This window comes from Carassius auratus, unplaced genomic scaffold (assembly GCF_003368295.1).
Source record: "Carassius auratus strain Wakin unplaced genomic scaffold, ASM336829v1 scaf_tig00217030, whole genome shotgun sequence".
In the NCBI taxonomy this organism is placed as follows: domain Eukaryota; kingdom Metazoa; phylum Chordata; class Actinopteri; order Cypriniformes; family Cyprinidae; genus Carassius; species Carassius auratus.
Window position 1 is genome coordinate 34,064 of NW_020528862.1, and position 18,150 is coordinate 52,213.

The 18,150-nt window shown below is 37.7% G+C and overlaps 3 protein-coding genes across 5 annotated transcripts in view; 1 reads left to right on the plus strand and 2 right to left on the minus strand.

Annotated features, from left to right (window-relative positions):
* LOC113099766 (adhesion G protein-coupled receptor E1-like) overlaps positions 1 to 8,085 on the minus strand; it is a 35,354-nt gene extending 27,269 nt beyond the window's left edge. For all 3 annotated transcript variants that reach the window (XM_026264712.1, XM_026264713.1, XM_026264714.1), the window contains exons 1-4: positions 7,778 to 8,085; positions 5,567 to 5,632; positions 949 to 1,092; positions 738 to 866 (exon numbers count right to left, since the gene is read on the minus strand). In XM_026264712.1, coding sequence (XP_026120497.1) covers positions 738 to 866; positions 949 to 1,092; positions 5,567 to 5,632; positions 7,778 to 7,805 — 367 coding nt within the window. In that variant the 5' untranslated portion in view covers positions 7,806 to 8,085. The remainder of the gene's footprint in view (positions 1 to 737; positions 867 to 948; positions 1,093 to 5,566; positions 5,633 to 7,777) is intronic.
* Positions 8,086 to 8,213: 128 nt separating this feature from the next.
* Positions 8,214 to 11,887, minus strand: LOC113099768 (zinc finger protein 501-like). The gene is made up of 5 exons (XM_026264715.1): positions 11,813 to 11,887; positions 11,201 to 11,368; positions 10,818 to 11,084; positions 10,676 to 10,742; positions 8,214 to 10,381 (listed from the first exon to the last, which is right to left on the minus strand). The coding sequence occupies exons 2-5, from the start codon at positions 11,366 to 11,368 to the stop codon at positions 9,369 to 9,371; spliced, it is 1,515 nt and encodes a 504-aa protein (XP_026120500.1). The 5' UTR covers positions 11,813 to 11,887; the 3' UTR covers positions 8,214 to 9,368.
* Positions 11,888 to 12,108: 221 nt separating this feature from the next.
* LOC113099769 (zinc finger protein 883-like) lies at positions 12,109 to 17,495 on the plus strand. Its single transcript, XM_026264716.1, has 4 exons — positions 12,109 to 12,166; positions 12,420 to 12,587; positions 12,704 to 13,121; positions 16,464 to 17,495. The coding sequence occupies exons 2-4, from the start codon at positions 12,420 to 12,422 to the stop codon at positions 17,474 to 17,476; spliced, it is 1,599 nt and encodes a 532-aa protein (XP_026120501.1). The 5' UTR covers positions 12,109 to 12,166; the 3' UTR covers positions 17,477 to 17,495.
* Positions 17,496 to 18,150: the final 655 nt, after the last annotated feature.

The following is an 18,150-nucleotide window of genomic DNA, read 5'->3' on the forward strand; positions in this document are numbered from 1 at the left end:
GCAGTTAGCGAGATACGCTGGGAAACACATTTATCGCTTCATGTGCAAACATGTTAATGATTGCATCAGCCAGACTAAATGAGGTTATGTCGAGGCAACTCGTACTGTTTGCAAAGTCTCTTTTTCTATGACAAACCCAAGATTATCTAAAACTTTTGTCAAACACCAGAGCTCACGGCATGAAATGCAAAATGCTCACCTTGATCTATTTCTGGAGTGACAAATAAACATCCTTTCAATCTGATGTTTTAACATGTTTTGCAAAGGCAAATATAATGTTTTCATTGGTTAGGTGATAAATTAATGGTACCTGCATGCAAAGTCATATTGCAAATTATGTTGAGAAGTAGCATAATACAGTTTCATGGCATATAATTGCTTTTTCTTCCTCTGATCTGGTGGCAAGAACTGATTCTGTGTACTTATATTATATTTTTAAAACTGTTAAATGCATCACATGGATATTGGATAGTTATAATCAGGGTCAGGAATTAACCGGGGCTTTCGGGGAAAGCCAACATAATGTATAAAAATGTCAGTGTTTTTATCTAATACAGGCCTTTTTAGTTATAGATATAAGCACAGTTTTAACAACATGGCACTAATGGTAAACAAACCTAATTTCTGGAAAGTAAACACAGACCTTTAATGAAAAAAGGTGATTTCTGAATTGTAAAGATGTTATTTGGTTTGATTAACAGCCAATGGAGAAAAGCACTATGAGTGAAGCTGTTCACCTTCACATCCTGAGCCTTTTGTTGGTTCATGAAATCCAGGTGGGCAGATACACTCGAAGGAGCCGATAGTGTTCTTACACTTCATATCACCTTGGCATTCATGTGTTTTCTCAATACACTCATTGATATCTGTTGGGGGAAGCAGCTGATATTAGTTACAGTATTTAAATCACAGTAGTGGACTCTTTTATCCCATAATCCTCTCTCGTACCAATACACTCCCCCGATGTTGCTGTGAAATTGGCTGCTGCTGATCGAAATCCTTCATTACAGTTGCAGTAGTAACTTCCAGGTGTATTGAAACACTGAGCATGATCACCACACAGACCCGGATCTGTCACACACTCATCTATATCTGTAAGACAGTCAGAAAGGAAACATCATTACAAAGTTAAAATAGAACTACAGAACTATAAATAAAGTGCTCAGCTGTAGTTTCTTTGTTCAAATCCAATGTAACATTCATCATATATAGCATGTGCTGCTATAAAAGGATTGTTTGGAATGTCTAAGAATCACTAATCAAGCCAAATAGATTCTGTTTGTTGTATCTGTTTTGTGAAAATAAAAGATTGCTCATTTTCGTTGGGGAAATCACTTAAAATAGTTATTTATTTTTTATTTATAAGTTTATTTGTATAGGGACAGTACAAAAGAAACATTATCCCAGTCAAAACTGGCAAATATGTATTGCACATAGAGAGTATAGCATAAGCTAATTTGCATCTCAGGTCTCTAGAAAGGCTTTTCTAAAAAAGTTAAATAAAAACAAAGAATAAAACTACCACAATATGTCCCTTAAATATATTCAAATACCTCCCTGAATTATATGTATAAGAAAAGAAAAAAAACTTTACATTACATTACACTTATACATACATTTAAATATGCGTGCAGTTCTGGTTTATTTTAAACCACCGCTTTACCTTCAATGTAAAGGACTTTATTTCAAGTATTGCCTTAAACTCATTTGGCAACAGGTTCCAGAGTTTGGAGCCCTCAATAGAAAAGGCTCTTTGCCCTTGTGCAGTTCTACTAAAATGTATCCTACAATTCCCACCTGCCGAACTCCTAGTGATTCTACATGTATCATCGTGTCTCTTTATCCGTTTACATAGAACAGATGGTGATTTATTGTGCAAACATTTAAAAAATAAATTTTATATAGCTTTTTAAAATTTGTAAACTTAGCATATTAAAAAAATGTAAGACGTTGCAATGATGCCATAGATTTGGCTTTTTATCCATTATTCTTTGAGCACGATTATACAACATTTACATTTTTTTGATTAAGGAATCACCTGTTTGAGTCCAAACTGTAATACAGTATGAGATGCAGGACAAGATCATTGCATGCATAAAAAGATGAGCTGCCTCATTTGAGATATATTTTCTAATAAGTCTAAAACAGTTTAGGTTTACTGCTTACTATTTTTGACAGCTTTTTTTTGACAAATTTAACAAAGTTAAGTTGTGAGTCTAAAACAGTACCTAAAGAATTAAGCTCATCTACCTCCTCTATTTCTTTATTATTTACTTGAATTTTACTTTTTCTTTTTGCTTTCTATTAGAAAAGCACATAAACACAGTTTTCTTAACATTCAGACTGAGATAATTTTCCTGGAGCCATATAGATATAATTTCCATTTGTTTATTTAAAGCAACCTTGGCAGATGATTTAGCCAATGTATAAATTACTGTGTCATCAGCATAAAGCTGACATTCAACATCTGGGCAACAACATGGTAGATCATTTTTAAACAAACTAAAAAGCAAGGGGCCTAAGATTGAGCCTTGTGGTAAACCCATTTTATTTGAATGATTTTGTATCCTCAATTTTAACACACTGATCTCTTAGATTTAAATATGAGGTAAACCACCCAATTGAACGTTTACTAAAATTAAATGCACTCAGTTTAGATAAGAGAATAGTATGGTTAACTGTATCAAATGCCTTTCTTAGGTCAATAAATACTGCTCCCATCACATGACCCTCATACACAGACTGTCTAGCTTTTTCCAAGAAATAACATATAGCTGTTTCTGTGGAATGCTGGGCTCTAAAACCAAATTGATGTTTGTGTAGGAGGTTATTGCTCTCTAGATAGTTTATTAATTGTTCAGCTACAACCTTCTCCAAAATCTTTGACAAATCCGGCAAGATTGATATTGCTCGATAATTTGAAATCAGGCTTGTATCCCCTGATTTAAAGTTTGATGTAACTACAGCCTTTTTTCCATGTGTTAGGGAAAATACAGTATCTAATTGATACATTTGTCAGATGAGTTAACGGAGCTATCATTATGGTGCTATTTATTTTTATTAAATTAATATCTAAATTGTAAACATCTTTTACTGTTGAATTCGGTACAAGCTTTTCAATTTCAGTTATTCTATTTTCTTCAAATCTCCGTAATAAAAAATTAATTTGGTAGCTCATCCTCCACTTTATTATTTAATAACACTGGTTTAAAATTTTGAGCCAATTCATCTACTCAACTTATAAAGTATTTATTAAACTAATATGCTAGAGAACCTTTATCATCAATTACTTTTTCATCTATTTGTAACTCTTTGATTGTTTGCTGCTTATTATTCGTTAAATTATTTAATTGTTTCCATAGGGCTGTACTTTGACCTTTGGCACTCTCTATTATTTATATTATATTATATATATTATATTATTATAATGTGATACTTTTGACTTCTGTAATTCTTGTACTACTTTGTTTCGGAGACCTTTATAGATTAAACGATCTGTATTTAATTTAGAAAATAATGCAGTTATTAAAGCTTGGTCTCTTTTTTATTTTATAAGATTACGAATATCACTGTTTAACCATGGTAATGATAAATTTTTCCTTGAGCATTTCAAAGGAATATAATATTTGTTTACCAAGTTAGTTACAGCTTCAGTTAAGGAAGTGCAACAAAAGTTCCTCTCATTTATCTGTAATATAATATCCCAATCAGCGTTGTTGATCTCTAATTCAAATTGACCTAATTTAGATGCCGGTATCCCAAAGTTAATTCTATCTGCTCTCTGGTATTTGAATTGCTTTAATCGTAGTGCAGTGTCCTTTTTTATTCACTAAAAAGGACTGACTTGTAAGAGTCATTTGAAATGGACTGTTTTAATGTCTCACATTTGGGTTTTAATCACATGGTCAAGGAAGGGATAACAGAAGACTGTAAATGTTGCTCTGGTTATTTTCTTTCTTCTAGCTGTTCCTTGCTGAGTCTTTCCTTTGCTGGAACTCTCTTCTCGGGGCCTTGCCCTCTCTCCCTCTATTTCTCCCTCTGTCTATCTCCTCCTCTCTCTTTCCTTATCAGGTAATATTGTAGTAATGCAAGTAAGCAATCTAATTTAAGGACGGAGTGTAATGTAAAGGAAGCAGTGTAATGTAAAGGAAGCAGTATAATGAAAAGGAGCAATGTAATGTAAGGGAGCAGTGTAATGCAAGAAAGCAGTGTAATGTAAAGGAAGCAGTATAATGAAAAGGAGCAATGTAATGTAAGGGAGCAGTGTAATGCAAGAAAGCAGTGTAATGTAAAGGAGCAGTGTAATGTAAAGGAAGCAGTGTAATGTAAAGGAAGCAGTGTAATGTAAAGAAGCAGTGTAATGTAAGGGAGCAGTGTAATGTAAGGGAGCAGTGTAATGTAAGGGAGCAGTGTAATGTAAAGGAGCAGTGTAATGTAAAGGAGCAGTGTAATGTAAGGGAGCAGTGTAATGTAAGGGAGCAGTGTAATGTAAAGGAGCAGTGTAATGTAAGGAAGCAGTGTAATGTAAAGGAACAGTGTAATGTAAAGGAAGCAGTGTGATGTAAAGGAGCAGTGTAATGTAAAGGAGCAGTGTAATGTAAAGGAGCAGTGTAATGTAAAGGAGCAGTGTAATATAAGGAAGCAATGTAATGTAAGGGAAGCAGTGTAATATAAGGAAGCAGTGTAATGTAAGGAAGCAGTGTAATGTAAAGGAGCAGTGTAATGTAAGGAAGCAGTGTAATGTAATAAAGCAGTGTAATGTAAAGGAGCATTGTAATGTAAAGGAGCAGTGTAATGTAAGGAAGCAGTGTAATGTAAAGGGAGCAGTGTAATGTAAAGGAGCAGTGTAATGTAAGAAAGCAGTGTAATGTAAAGGAGCAGTGTAATGTAAGGAAGCAGTGTAATGTAAAGGAAGCAGTGTAATGTAAAGGAGCAGTGTAATGTAAGAAAGCAGTGTAATGTAAAGGAGCAGTGTAATGTAAGGAAGCAGTGTAATGTAAAGGGAGCAGTGTAATGTAAAGGAGCAGTGTAATGTAAGAAAGCAGTGTAATGTAAAGGAGCAGTGTAATGTAAGGAAGCAGTGTAATTTAAAGGAGCAGTGTAATGTAAAGGAGCGGTGTAATTTAAAGGAGCAGTGTAATGCAAGTGAATAATGTGATGTAAGTTAGTTTTGTAAATAGTGATTTATGTGACTTTAGTTATTTCCTATTAAACTGAAATTGGAGTAAAGATTTTTTGGAAAACCACATCCTGGCTTCAGTCTTCATTTGCTGCTGAATTGTGTTATACACACATATAGAAACATAAGGAGAACAAGAGATTGATTGGTAAGAGTCCTTTACAAATGTACTTAGCCATTAATCGATCAACTGAATAGGTGATCTATCCTCATTAATCATGCCCTGATTTAGAATGTATGTAAAACTGACATCTGAAAGATGTTTCTAGACAGATGCTTTCCAGATCAAGAGAACTTTAACAAACATCTTACAGACATGTGTGTACAATCTGGGATACAGACGTTTACTATTCAAACAACATTATTCTTAAATAAAGTCATAATTACCAACACATTTCCTTTTAACAAATGTATATCCACTCGCACATCCACTGCATGACGGCAGAAAGAGACCTGGAGGTGACAGAAAAACAATGTAAAATAAAGATGTAAAATGACTTACTGTTTTAAAAATTTGATATTAAAATATGGCTGTATAACATCATTGAATGTGCATGCAATTTGCAGTCAAATCGTAGATTCATCAAATGAAGATTTTGCAGGTCCTCAATATTAAAAAGTTAAGGTTATTGCTTTTAATCGCCTCACTCATTTATATTCTCTTCTGGATAAATTATTTTAGAAGTGAATACTTAACCTATTTTGTGTGGTTGAAAGGATTTTAATCTTACAAAAAAAAGAGAAGCAGAGAGCCCCACCAAACTGTAATATGTTTAGCATATTGCTGATTTTTGCCAAATTTCCCACATGAAAAAAAAATACTTTAGTAATTTATAGTAAATACTATAGTGTTTTTGAACCTTACTATAGTAAAGTGTAATATATGGTATATATTATAGTATTTACATTTTGTTAATTAATGCTACAGCAAACTAGCATTAGTGAACCGATAAACAGGGACGTAGATTACGCGGGGGACAATGTGCCCCCCACTTTTATCATCATGGAACTTCGTCCCCCGCACTTTTTCGGACAAGTGTGTTCGTATAGAATAAATTCATTACTCCAGTCACACGATCCTTAAGAAATAATTCTGATATTCTGATTTGCTGCTAAGAAAAAAAAAAAAAAAAAAAAACGTATTATGATAATGTTGAAAACAGCTGAGTAGACGTTTTTCAGGTTTCTTTGATGAACAGACAGTTCCAAAGAGCAGCATTTATCTGAAATATAAATCTCTTGTAAAATGATGACTTTATCATCACTTTTGATCAATTTAAAGGATCCTTGCTAAATAAAAGTATTAATTTCCATTTTTTTTCCCCAAAAAATAAAAATTATACTGACTCAAAGCTTTTAAATGATGTAGTGTATAATGTTGCAAAAGCTTTCTATTTCAAATAAATGCTGATCTGTGGATCATTCTATTCATCAAAGAATACTAAGAATTCAGCATATTAAGAATGATTTCTGAAGGAAAATTTATATTATATTGTAATGGCAGCAAATATATATGTGTGTGTGTGTGTGTTTTCTGTCCCCCTCACTTCTGAAAAGATGGCTACGCCCCAGTACAGTAAACTGTAGTATATTTTAGCATAGAATACCCTACAACTGTAGAAATCTTAGTACACTATTGGGTAATTTATTTATATTAGTATGGTTCTATTATCACAGCAACTATAGGATTACAAATCAATTCAAGTATTTCTCTATAGTAAGGTTGAAAAACACTATTTACTATAAATTCCTATAGTATTTTTCCATGTGGGTGTTGTTAATGTTCGCTAAACTTAGCCAACTTCTACAGTTTAAGACTTAATCAGTTTAAGATCAAATCTGTACATCATGATTGCTATCGTGAAATTGAAACTATGAGTGCTACTTTGACAAACTACGAGGGATTGCTGAACCTTCCTATGGCTGTAATCATAAACGGTCATATTTACATAAGCTCTTATTCTTCTAAATTGCATTTTGCACATTTAAAGAAAGATTTTTAAAAAGGACTACAGTTTGAATACAAGCCACACTGCTTCTGTGACGAGTCAGAAATAATCGACGCAGCATGCTGGAGACTGTATTCCTCTTCAGACAGATGCCTTTTTGTGAGGGACATGTTTGCACTGGCTTCCATTCCTTTCAAAGAAGGGGGACTTTAAAGCGATTTATGATAAGACCTAGGAAACGGCACATCTGACAAAAAATTATCTGTAGGTGTGTCTGGACAGTACTGGATGCGTGTGTGTAGGTCACTTTTTATGGAGAAAAACAAACTCCTCATAATTTCCATAACTCCTCAAATTTCCTCATAGGACGATATCATGCTTATTATCAATGGCTTTGTTTGCGAGTGTGTGTCGTGTTGGTGCACAATGAACGCGATACTTTGGTACAGTACACGCTTTCGCGTATCTCTGGTTTAAGATTACTCACAACGGAAATGGACGAGAATACTCTTTAAAACAAACACACACATATAACGCTCTTACGGTCTCTGACACACATATTCCCAGAAGTCTGGCTACTAATCCCACTTCAGTATGACACAAAAACATTCACCACACACGTGAACAGAATAAAACTAAATCTACTCACCCAAAAGAAATGTCCATTTCAGCAACATCTTAGGAAAGCGTTAACAGTATGTTTTATCTATGTATTTCTGTAGGCTTTTTGAAGGAATTCCCAAAGAAAACCAGTCTCTAGCTGACTACTGTTTCACGTCCTGAAGGTCTTTAGATCTTTCAATAGCACTTGTAGACCCCGTTTCTGCCTACAGGACAAGCTCAAAGGAATACATACAGGTTCTTCACATTTCCTAAAAACTAGAAAAACATTCCGATACTGTTGCAATCCTCCTCGTCTCAAGTGAGACGTCGCCTCGTTGTTTCTTCAGACTCTATCACCAGTTTGTGAAATACTCCAACCACAAGGTGTCCCTTCTTCCCTAATACAAATGACTCATCCTCAACTGATTTAAGAATGAACAACAGTTGTTCGTCTATAAATAATAACCAGCAAGACTATTACATAAAAACAGATATTCATTTTATTATGTTCCATCTAATCCATTGTAAATGGAATTAGCAATGCAAAACATTCAATGCAACATCCCTGTTTAACAATAAATCCAACCTTCCCCATACATGTTTTGCGTGTGTATAAAGCTTAATTATGTGATTCTAATTCACATACACATTTTACAGACCCATATTTGCTTAATTCTGGTCGTATAATAATAAGACATTATTACCTTGTTTCCAGGGCTTGAGTGTGCCATATCCAAAACAATACAGTACATGTTCAGGATGTCAACACATTATTACATGCAATTTATTACATTTATCAATGACCCCCCATTATTTCTTTCTCAGTGCATATAAAAGATAATATCTCAAAATTATTAAGTTGATTAAAAAAATGAAAATACCCAACTACTTTTGAATAGTCAATAATCAAACATGACTACAGTCACAGCCTTCAACATTCAGTCCATCTCTAATCCCAAATCACATGAAAACTCAATGGGACTCTGCCTCCTACTGGCATTTAAGGGATAGTTCACCCAAAAAATGTAACTCTTGTCATGAATTACTCGCCTTCGTGTCGTTCCAATCCCATAAATCTGTCGTTTATCTTCGGAACACAAATTAAGATATTTTTGATGCATACCGAGAGCTCTCTGATCCTCCATAGACAGCAAGTGTCCTTACACGATCAAGGTTTAGAAACATAGCAAGGAGATCCTTAAAATAATCCATGTGACATCAATGGTTAAACCATAACTATATAAAGCTACAACAATATTGTTTGAGCACAAAGAAAACAGAAATACCGACTTTATTTGACAATTTGTCTCCTCTGCGACACCCTACAGAGACATTTTGGAGAGTATTGCATAACGGATAAGTTATGTATGTGATACTTAATATTTTAAAGCTCTTCATGCCACTTGATCATGTAAGGATTCTTGCGATCTATGGAGGATCAGGGAGCTCTCTGCATGCATCAGAAATATCTTAATCTGTGTTCAAAAGATATACAAAGGTCTAACAGGATTGGAACGACACGAAGGTGAGTGATTAATGACAGAATTTACATTTTTGGGGGAGCTATCCCTTAAAAACTCAATATACAATTTCAGGATGAGCTGAACGAGTCCTGTTTCCAGTTTGACTGATTAAAGTCACTCTGATGATTCTGGAGCAGTTTGTTCTTTAGCGTGTTTGTTCTGATGGCTCTGAAAACTACCTAAATAAGCGAATCTCTCGCCGCAGATGGAGCAGGAGTAAGGTTTCTCTCCTGTATGAACTCGCTGATGGACCCTAAGGACGTCTGATCGAGCAAACATCTTGTCACATTGGGAACACTTGAACGGTCTTTCTCCAGTATGAGTCCTCTTGTGCTTCAGTAGGTTAGTGTTTTGACGGAATCTCTTCCCACAAACACTACATTGGTATGGTTTTTCTCCCGTGTGGATTCTCTGATGGACTTTGAAATGAGTTGGATCGGAGAAGCTCTTCCCGCAGTCGGCGCACAGGTATGGTCTCTCGCCAGAGTGCATCCTCTCATGGCATTTCAGCTGAGAAATTTGACGGAATCGTTTGTCACAGTGTTTGCATTGGTGCATTTTCTCAGAGTGTAATTTTTGGTGTGATATTAGACAAATGGGATGCTTAAAGGTTTTCCCACATTCGCTGCACTGATACGGTCTCTCGCTGGCGTGCGAACGCATGTGAGACTTGAAATGGGAGCAATCTCTGAATCTTTTCTCACACTGAGGACACTTGTATGGTTTCTCCCCCGTGTGGATTCGCTTATGATTGATAAGAGATTGTTTGGTGCTGAGATTCTTGTTGCATTCGCTGCAGTGAAAAGGCTTTTCACCAGTGTGCGTCTTCATGTGAATTTTCAGATTACCAGACGAGGAAGAAACCTTCCCACACAGTTCACAGCGAAACTCCTTCTTCACGCAGTGGTCCTTTGAATGATTTATTCTTTCTTTTAAGGTAGGAAAGCTGATATTGCATCTCTTACACTTGTAGTCTTTCGGTTCTGTGTGTCTTCTCTCATGCTTCACTAAATTTCCCTTATTGGTGAATGTTTTCCCACAGATGCTGCAGGAGAAACTCTTGGACTTCAGTTGTTTTTTGGATGTTGAGGCCGTTTCTTGATCAGAAAATGAGCTGGTGTTTTCATCTGGGAGGAACATAGTAATAATTCTATTAACTTTGAGTTGCATGTCCCCAAGTTTCAAACACAAAAAAACATAAAAGCAAATATAAGTTCTGAAAATATTTCTCTGTATATTGGTGCAGCGTGACCTATCCCAAACATCTCCCTAAACCTGCTCTCAAACCTCATTATGCCATGAGTACAAGCCAAAAAACATTTGTGGAGCTGCCAACTTAAGCTTGAAGAAACTTCAAATCAGCAGGTAAAACCATTTGTTGATACACCAGTTAGAATAACAAATTAAAGGAAGAAACACACCTGGAGGAATGAAATCTTCATCATCATCATCTTCCTCCCCATTATTCTCAGCACAATCTTCATCATCCTCCCCATTATTCTCCTCCTCCTCCTCCTCCTCCTCTTCCTCATCAGAGTGTTGTTGTTGTTCCTCTGCGGTGGTTTCTTCTCCTCTGCTCTCGATCAGGTTCCTGCAGTCCACCAGTTTGACGGAGCACATCTTCAGCGGCGTCTGCAGCATCTGCTGTTCTCCAGCGTTACAGTCAGAGGTTTGATCAGTGGATTCATGATCCTGAGCGTCAGTATAACAGAGTAAAGTGAGGCTGAGCTCTGAGTCCTGTGTGTCTCTGGATCTCTGATCTCTGACGCTCCAGACTGAATCCTGAGCTTCTGTCCCATCAGTCTCACGCACCCAAACCTGCTCCACATCCTGACAAACACAATCAGTAATATATCTAGTGAGAGTATGATTAACAATAAGACATTGATTCACACAACAATCAGTCCATATTAGCAGCTAAAGATGTAATGAAGATCTGTTCAAACCTCTCTGTTCAGTTTGTCTCCTCTTTCTCTCAGCTTTGCCTCCAGTGAAGCCACCTCTTTCTTCAGCTGACAGATTTCTGTGATGAAATCCTCAATATCCAGCATGGACAGATCAGTTCCTACTGATTTACAGCAGACCACATCCACCTGCGCTTTCATGATCAACATCTGAACACAAACACGTCATGATCATTACAAGATGCATTTATAATGAAATTACACTGATTTAGCCTCAAAATGATTGTTTACGTTCATCAACGATAGCAGGGCTGATCTATACATAAATTTGACTTTGGAGAAATGTGTTTAGGCGTTTGTTTCGTTTAATTTTTGCGCGTTAAGCAAGTGTTTCGTTTAATTTTTGCGCGTTAAGCAAGAATATTGTATGATGAGCAATCTTCATTAAAAACTTTAACAGTCTGAGGGTGCTTTTAATGAAGCCATTTAGCGTTCGGCACAAAATAACGATAAAAAAGGGGGTATGGCTTAATTTTCATAATCAAACCAATAAATGGACAAAACCGACAATCCCAGAAAGAGATCAATGATATAAATAGAACAAACAAATAAATACAACTGTGGTAAATGGTGTAAAATGCTAAAAACACGCACCGGTTGAGGGTTCAAACGGTTATCTCTTCTTCTCTCGTTCGTTCTATGGTTTGTTTCCTCTCGCCGAAGAGCCTCATAGCGCCTCCGTGTGTGCTGGAGCCACAACCTCTACACACATCTGAGTAAGAAATAAGATCATACCTAAATGTAGTTTTGAATAAATTAGTGAGAATTCGTCACTAGAATTAAAGGGCATTTTTGAATGAGATAAGACAAAGACATGAGTTTCAACTAACTTACCCAGACCTTGAGCGCTTGTTATTGTCTCACTCCTTCGTTGGTACGGTAGGAGGCGCTCTGACGATATTTAGTTCACCGGTGAAACCACCGAAGAAAGAAGGTTGGAGCGCTCTGGTGTGTATTTAATTAATACTTTATATTTTTGCGTTTCTGTCTAACTTTGTTATTTACTCTTTTTTTCGCCAAATCATTCCTAATCATAATAAGAAAATAGCGATAGATTAGAACAATGTTTATTTTTCAGTTCTGGAGGCTTGAATCCTTGGAAATGGGCACAATCTTAAAATGTGCTTAGTTTACAACTTTGATTTTGGATTTGATCAGTCCATCGTAAATGTGTATTTTATCACCAAGTGTTTGTGTTCAGATGTTGATCATGAAAGCGCAGGTGGATGTGCTCTGCTGTAAATCAGTAGGAACTGATCTGTCCATGCTGGATATTGAGGATTTCATCACAGAAATCTGTCAGCTGAAGAAAGCGGTGGCTTCACTGGAGGCAAAGCTGAGAGAAAGAGGAGACAAACTGAACAGAGAGGTTTGAACAGATCTTCATTTCATCTGTAGCTGCTAATATGGACTGATAGTTGTGTGAATCAATGTCTTATTGTTAATCATACTCTCACTAGATATATTACTGATTGTGTTTGTCAGGATGTGGAGCAGGTTTGGGTGCGTGAGACTGATGGGACAGAAGCTCAGGATTCAGTCTGGAGCGTCAGAGATCAGAGATCCAGAGACACACAGGACTCAGAGCTCAGCCTCACTTTACTCTGTTATACTGACGCTCAGGATCATGAATCCACTGATCAAACCTCTGACTGTAACGCTGGAGCACAGCAGATGCTGCAGACGCCGCTGAAGATGTGCTCCGTCAAACTGGTGGACTGCAGGAACCTGATCGAGAGCAGAGGAGAAGAAACCACCGCAGAGAAACAACAACAACAACACACTGATGAGGAAGAGGAGGAGGAGAATAATGGGGAGGATGAGAATAATGGGGAGGATGATGATGATTGTGCTGAGAATAATGGGGAGGAAGATGATGATGATGAAGATTTCATTCCTCCAGGTGTGTTTCTTCCTTTAATTTGTTATTCTAACTGGTGTATCCACAAATGGTTTTACCTGCTGATTTGGAGTTTCTTCAAGCTTAAGGTGGCAGCTCCACATGGTTTTTGGATTGTACTCATGGCATAATGAGGTTTGAGAGCAGGTTTAGGGAGATGTTTGGGATAGGTCACGCTGCACCAAAATACACAGAAATATTTTCAGAACGTATATTTGCAACAACATCACACTGATGAGGAAGAGGAGGAGGAGGAGAATAATGGGGAGGATGATGAAGATTTAATTCCTCCTGGTTTGTTTCTTCCTTTTCTGAGATGACAGTATTTTATTTTTTTGACAGTATTTTTTTTTTCAATATATTCTTTCTATATTGATCTCTGAAATGTGTTTTTTAAGTGAGCCAGATTTGCTGTGTCATGCGCTTGCTTAGACCTTTGTTGTGATAACCAGTAAAGTGCGTTCAGCTGAATTCAATTTCCGTTTTGTCGGGTATAAAAAAATGGTTAGTATACTGCGGCAGCAGTCGCGGCAGCCTTCCAGTTTAGCCCTCCTCGTGTGAAGACCGAAGAGTGTAAAGACCATCGACTCTACCGTGTGACTCCACCAGACAGAGGCACCGGCAGGGAATATAAGTATCGTTTTGGTTTTCTCTTTTTCCTTCTCCTTGTTTCATTGCGGTTTCAGTTGTTTTTTGTTTATAACAAATTCTTACTATGTGTTTCCAGATCCCTACTATCACTACCACTAGCGAACCACACATCACACAATGTAGACAGCGCAATCTTAACAACCTGCACACTTTGCCTATGTCTGCTAATACTCTACTTGCTTTTTCTATTGGTCTCTGGAATTGCCAGTCTGTTGTAAACAAAGCCGATTTCATTATTTCTATTATTAGTCGTTCAAAGCTTAATCTCATGGCCCTAACAGAGACCTGGATCAAACCAGAGGACACTGCTACACCTGCAGCACTCTCCAATAATTTCTCATTTTCCCTCATCATTTAGACAGGCTCGTATAACTCCACTACTTAACAATCCCACCCTCAACCCATCTCTTTTAGAGAACTACAGACCAGTTTCCCTTCTTCCTTTCATTGCAAAAACACTTGAACGAGCTGTGTTCAACCAAGTCTCTGCATTTCTCTTTGGAACAACCTCATTGACAGCAACCAATCTGGCTTCAGAAGTGGAGATTCAACTGAGACTGCCTTGCTCTCAGTTGTTGAAGTCCTAAGACTGGCATGAACGGAATACAAATCTTCAGTACTTATCCTGCTTGATCTGTCCGCTGCTTTTGACACTGTTAACCACCAGATCCTCCTATCAACCCTACTGGCAAAGGGCATCTCAGGAGCCACACTTCAGTGGTTTGAGCCTTACCTATCAGATAGCTCCTTCAAAGTATCTTGGAGAGGTGAGGTGTCCAAGTCACAACAACTAACTACTGGGGTGCCTCAGGGCTCAGTTCTTGGACCACTTCTCTTCTCTGTCTACATGGCATCATTAGGTTCTGTCATTCAGAAACATGGCTTTTCATATCACTGCTATGCTGATGACACTCAACTCTACCTCTCATTCCATCCTGATGATCCGACGGTAGCTATTCGCATCTCAGCTTGTCTAACAGACATTTATTCATGGATGATGGTCCATCACCTTCAACTCAACCTTGCCAAGACAGAACTGCTTGTGATTCCAGCAAACTCAACGTTTCATCACAATTTCAACATCAAGTTAGGCACATCAACCATAACTCTTTCAAAAACAGCCAGAAACCTTGGAGTTATGATTGATGATCAGCTGACTTTCTCAGACCACATTGCTAAAACTGTCCGATCCTGCAGATTTGCTTTATTCAACACCAAGAAGATCAAGCCCTTTCTTTCGGATCATGCTGCACAACTCCTTGTTGAGGCTCTTGTTCTGTCCAGGCTGGACTATTCCAATGCTCTCTTGGCAGGTCTTCCAGCTAGTTTTATCAAACCTTTACAATTAATCCAGAACGTGGCAGCAAGATTACATTTAATGAGGCGAAAAAAAATACACGTCACACCTCTGTTTATCAATTTGCACTGGCTACCAATGGCTGCTCGCATAACATTCAAGGCATTGATGTTTGCCTTCAAAACTACCACTGGCTCTGCACCCATTTACCTAAATTCATTACTTCAGACTTATGTACCCTCTAGGAGCTTGCGTTCTGCAAGTGAACATTGCTTGATTGTGCCATCCCAAAGAAGCACAAAGTCTCTTTTACGGACTTTTAAATTAAATGTTCTCTCCTGGTGGAATGACCTCCCCAACTCAATCCGAGCAGCTGAGTCCTTAGCCAGCTTCAAGAATCGGCTTAAAACCCATCTCTTCAATTTTTATTTGACCCTCTAACTTTAGCACTCACTATTCTAATTCTATTTTTAAAAAGTCTGTGAGTGTTTATATATATATATATATAAACACTGGCCAATTTGCTACAACGACCCGGTCCTGCAGGTTTGCCTTATACAACATTAGGAAGATTAGACCCTTCCTGTCAGAGCAAGCAACCCAACTTCTTGTCCAAGCTCTTGTTCTCTCCAGACTGGACTATTGTAATGCTCTCCTGGCGGGCCTTCCTGCATGTACTGTCAAGCCTCTGCAAATGATCCAGAATGCAGCAGCGAGGGTTGTCTTCAATGAGCCAAAAAAGCTCATGTTACTCCTCTCCTCATCAGGTTACACTGGCTACCAGTGGCCGCTCGCATCAAATTCAAGGTACTGATGCTTGCCTACAAGACGACCACTGGCACGGCACCAACTTACCTAAACTCACTGGTTAAATCCTATGTGCCCTCCAGAAGTTTGCGCTCTGCAAGTGAACAACACCTTGTGGTGCCATCCCAAAGAAGTTCAAAATCACTCTCACTGACCTTTTCCTGGACTGTGCCCAGCTGGTGGAGTGACCTCCCAATCTCAATTCGTACAGCTGAGTCTTTACTCATTTTCAAGAAACATCTAAAGACTCATCTTTTTCGCCTACACTTAACCTACTAACACCAGTACTTTTCGTCTTTTTAATTTAATAAAAAAACAAAACAAAAAAACATACCTGGCTATGCGTTCTATACTAGACTTGTCATGGCACTTGTATTCTGTTGTTGTTGTTCTCTTGTTGACCTGACTGCTTCTATTGTTCTCATTTGTAAGTCGCTTTGGATAAAAGCGTCTGCTAAATGATTAAATGTAAATGTAAATTGTTTACTCCTAGATGTTAGACTGATGTTCTGAATTTCTGTATGTTTCTTGAGTGACAAACAAATATATATTTTAAAACCCAGAATTGATAACCATTTTGTTCATTTCAGATGATAAAGTCTGTACATCTTCTGATGAAGAGACAGACTTAACATCAAAAGAGCAGCTGACGGTCAAGAGTTTCTCCTGCAGCACCTGTGGAAAAACACTGAGTTCAGAGGGCCATTTAAAGAGACACGAGAGAAAACACACAGAACAGAAAAGCTTTAGATGTAGGAGATGCAACATCAGCTTTCCTACCGCAGAAGAGAAGAGACTTCATTCAAAAGAGCACAACGGGAAGAAGGAGTTTCACTGTGAACAGTGCGGCAAGGTTTTTTTCATTCGTTCTAGTCTAAAAGTTCACTTGAACTGTCACGGTGAAAAGTCTTTCCACTGCAGCGAATGTGACAAGTATTTCAGCACCAAAGGAAATCTTGATATTCATAAGCGAATCCACACGGGAGAAAGACCTTACAACTGTCCACACTGCGAGAGAAGATTCAATCACGGACCACATCTTAAGAGACATGTCCGTGTTCACACCAATGAGAGACCGTATCAGTGCAGTGAATGTGGGAAAACCTTCACAGACTCAGGCTCTCTAAAGTCACACCAGAAAATCCATTCTGATGAGAAACTGCTTCAGTGCAAACACTGCGACAAACAATTCCGTCATATTAATAGTTTGAACATTCACGAGAGGACACACACTGGAGAGAAACCATATCTGTGCTCCTACTGCGGGAAGAGCTTTTCAAATCCGTCTCATTTTATATTTCATAAGCGAGTCCACACCGGAGAAAAACCATATCACTGCAGCATCTGTGGGAAGAGTTTCGGTAAACATGGCACATTTCGAAACCACAAAAGGACTCATACTGGAGAAAGACCGTTTAAATGCTCACAGTGTGAAAAGACGTTTGCTCGATTAGACGTCCTTAAGGTCCATCAGCGAGTTCATACAGGAGAGAAACCTTACTCCTGCTCCATCTGCGGCGAGAGATTCGCTTATTTAGGTAGTTTTCAGACCCACCAGAACAAACACGCTAAAGAACAAACTGCTCCAGAATCATCAGAATGACTTTCATCAGTCAATCTGGGGATAAACTTGTTTGGCTCGTCATGAAAGTGTTCATTGAGTTCTTACTGAGTGAACTTTTTTAATGCTGTGAACTGATCCAAGTTCTGTATATAATGTCATGTTTGACAGAGTAAAGCAATGATTTGATGTTAAACACGACAGAACTATTAAAAATACTAAAAATAAAATACTACAATAATATGATCACCTAGGTTTCATAATGCATGTTTTATGTGTTGAAATGCATGAAGGAGAGTCTGGTAAATACACTCTGCTTTTTCATTGCTGGACCGGTTTCTTTTAATCAAGAGAGAGCCATGGTTAAACTATCCATTTCATCACTGTTCTTCAAGAGTATTTATGCTGCTGTGTAAGTTAAGAGATTTACTTGGTAGAAACGAATCATCTGGGAGGAAAAGTTTGTTGGTGCAAGGACTGGAGTTGAAAATATCTGCCAAAGACTGAGCTATACACAGACAGTAACCACTGATGGCAGATGGACTGTTCTGACGATGTCTTTCATACTTTTCTGGACCTTGACAATGTCATTTACTTAGCAGTCTATGTGAAAGTAACAATCTTCCAAAAACGTAATTGTGCATTTTGGACTTTGCAAGCATGACGGTGTACACTGAAAGTAAATATGCGGTTTTTATTTAAATGAGAAAAGCAGG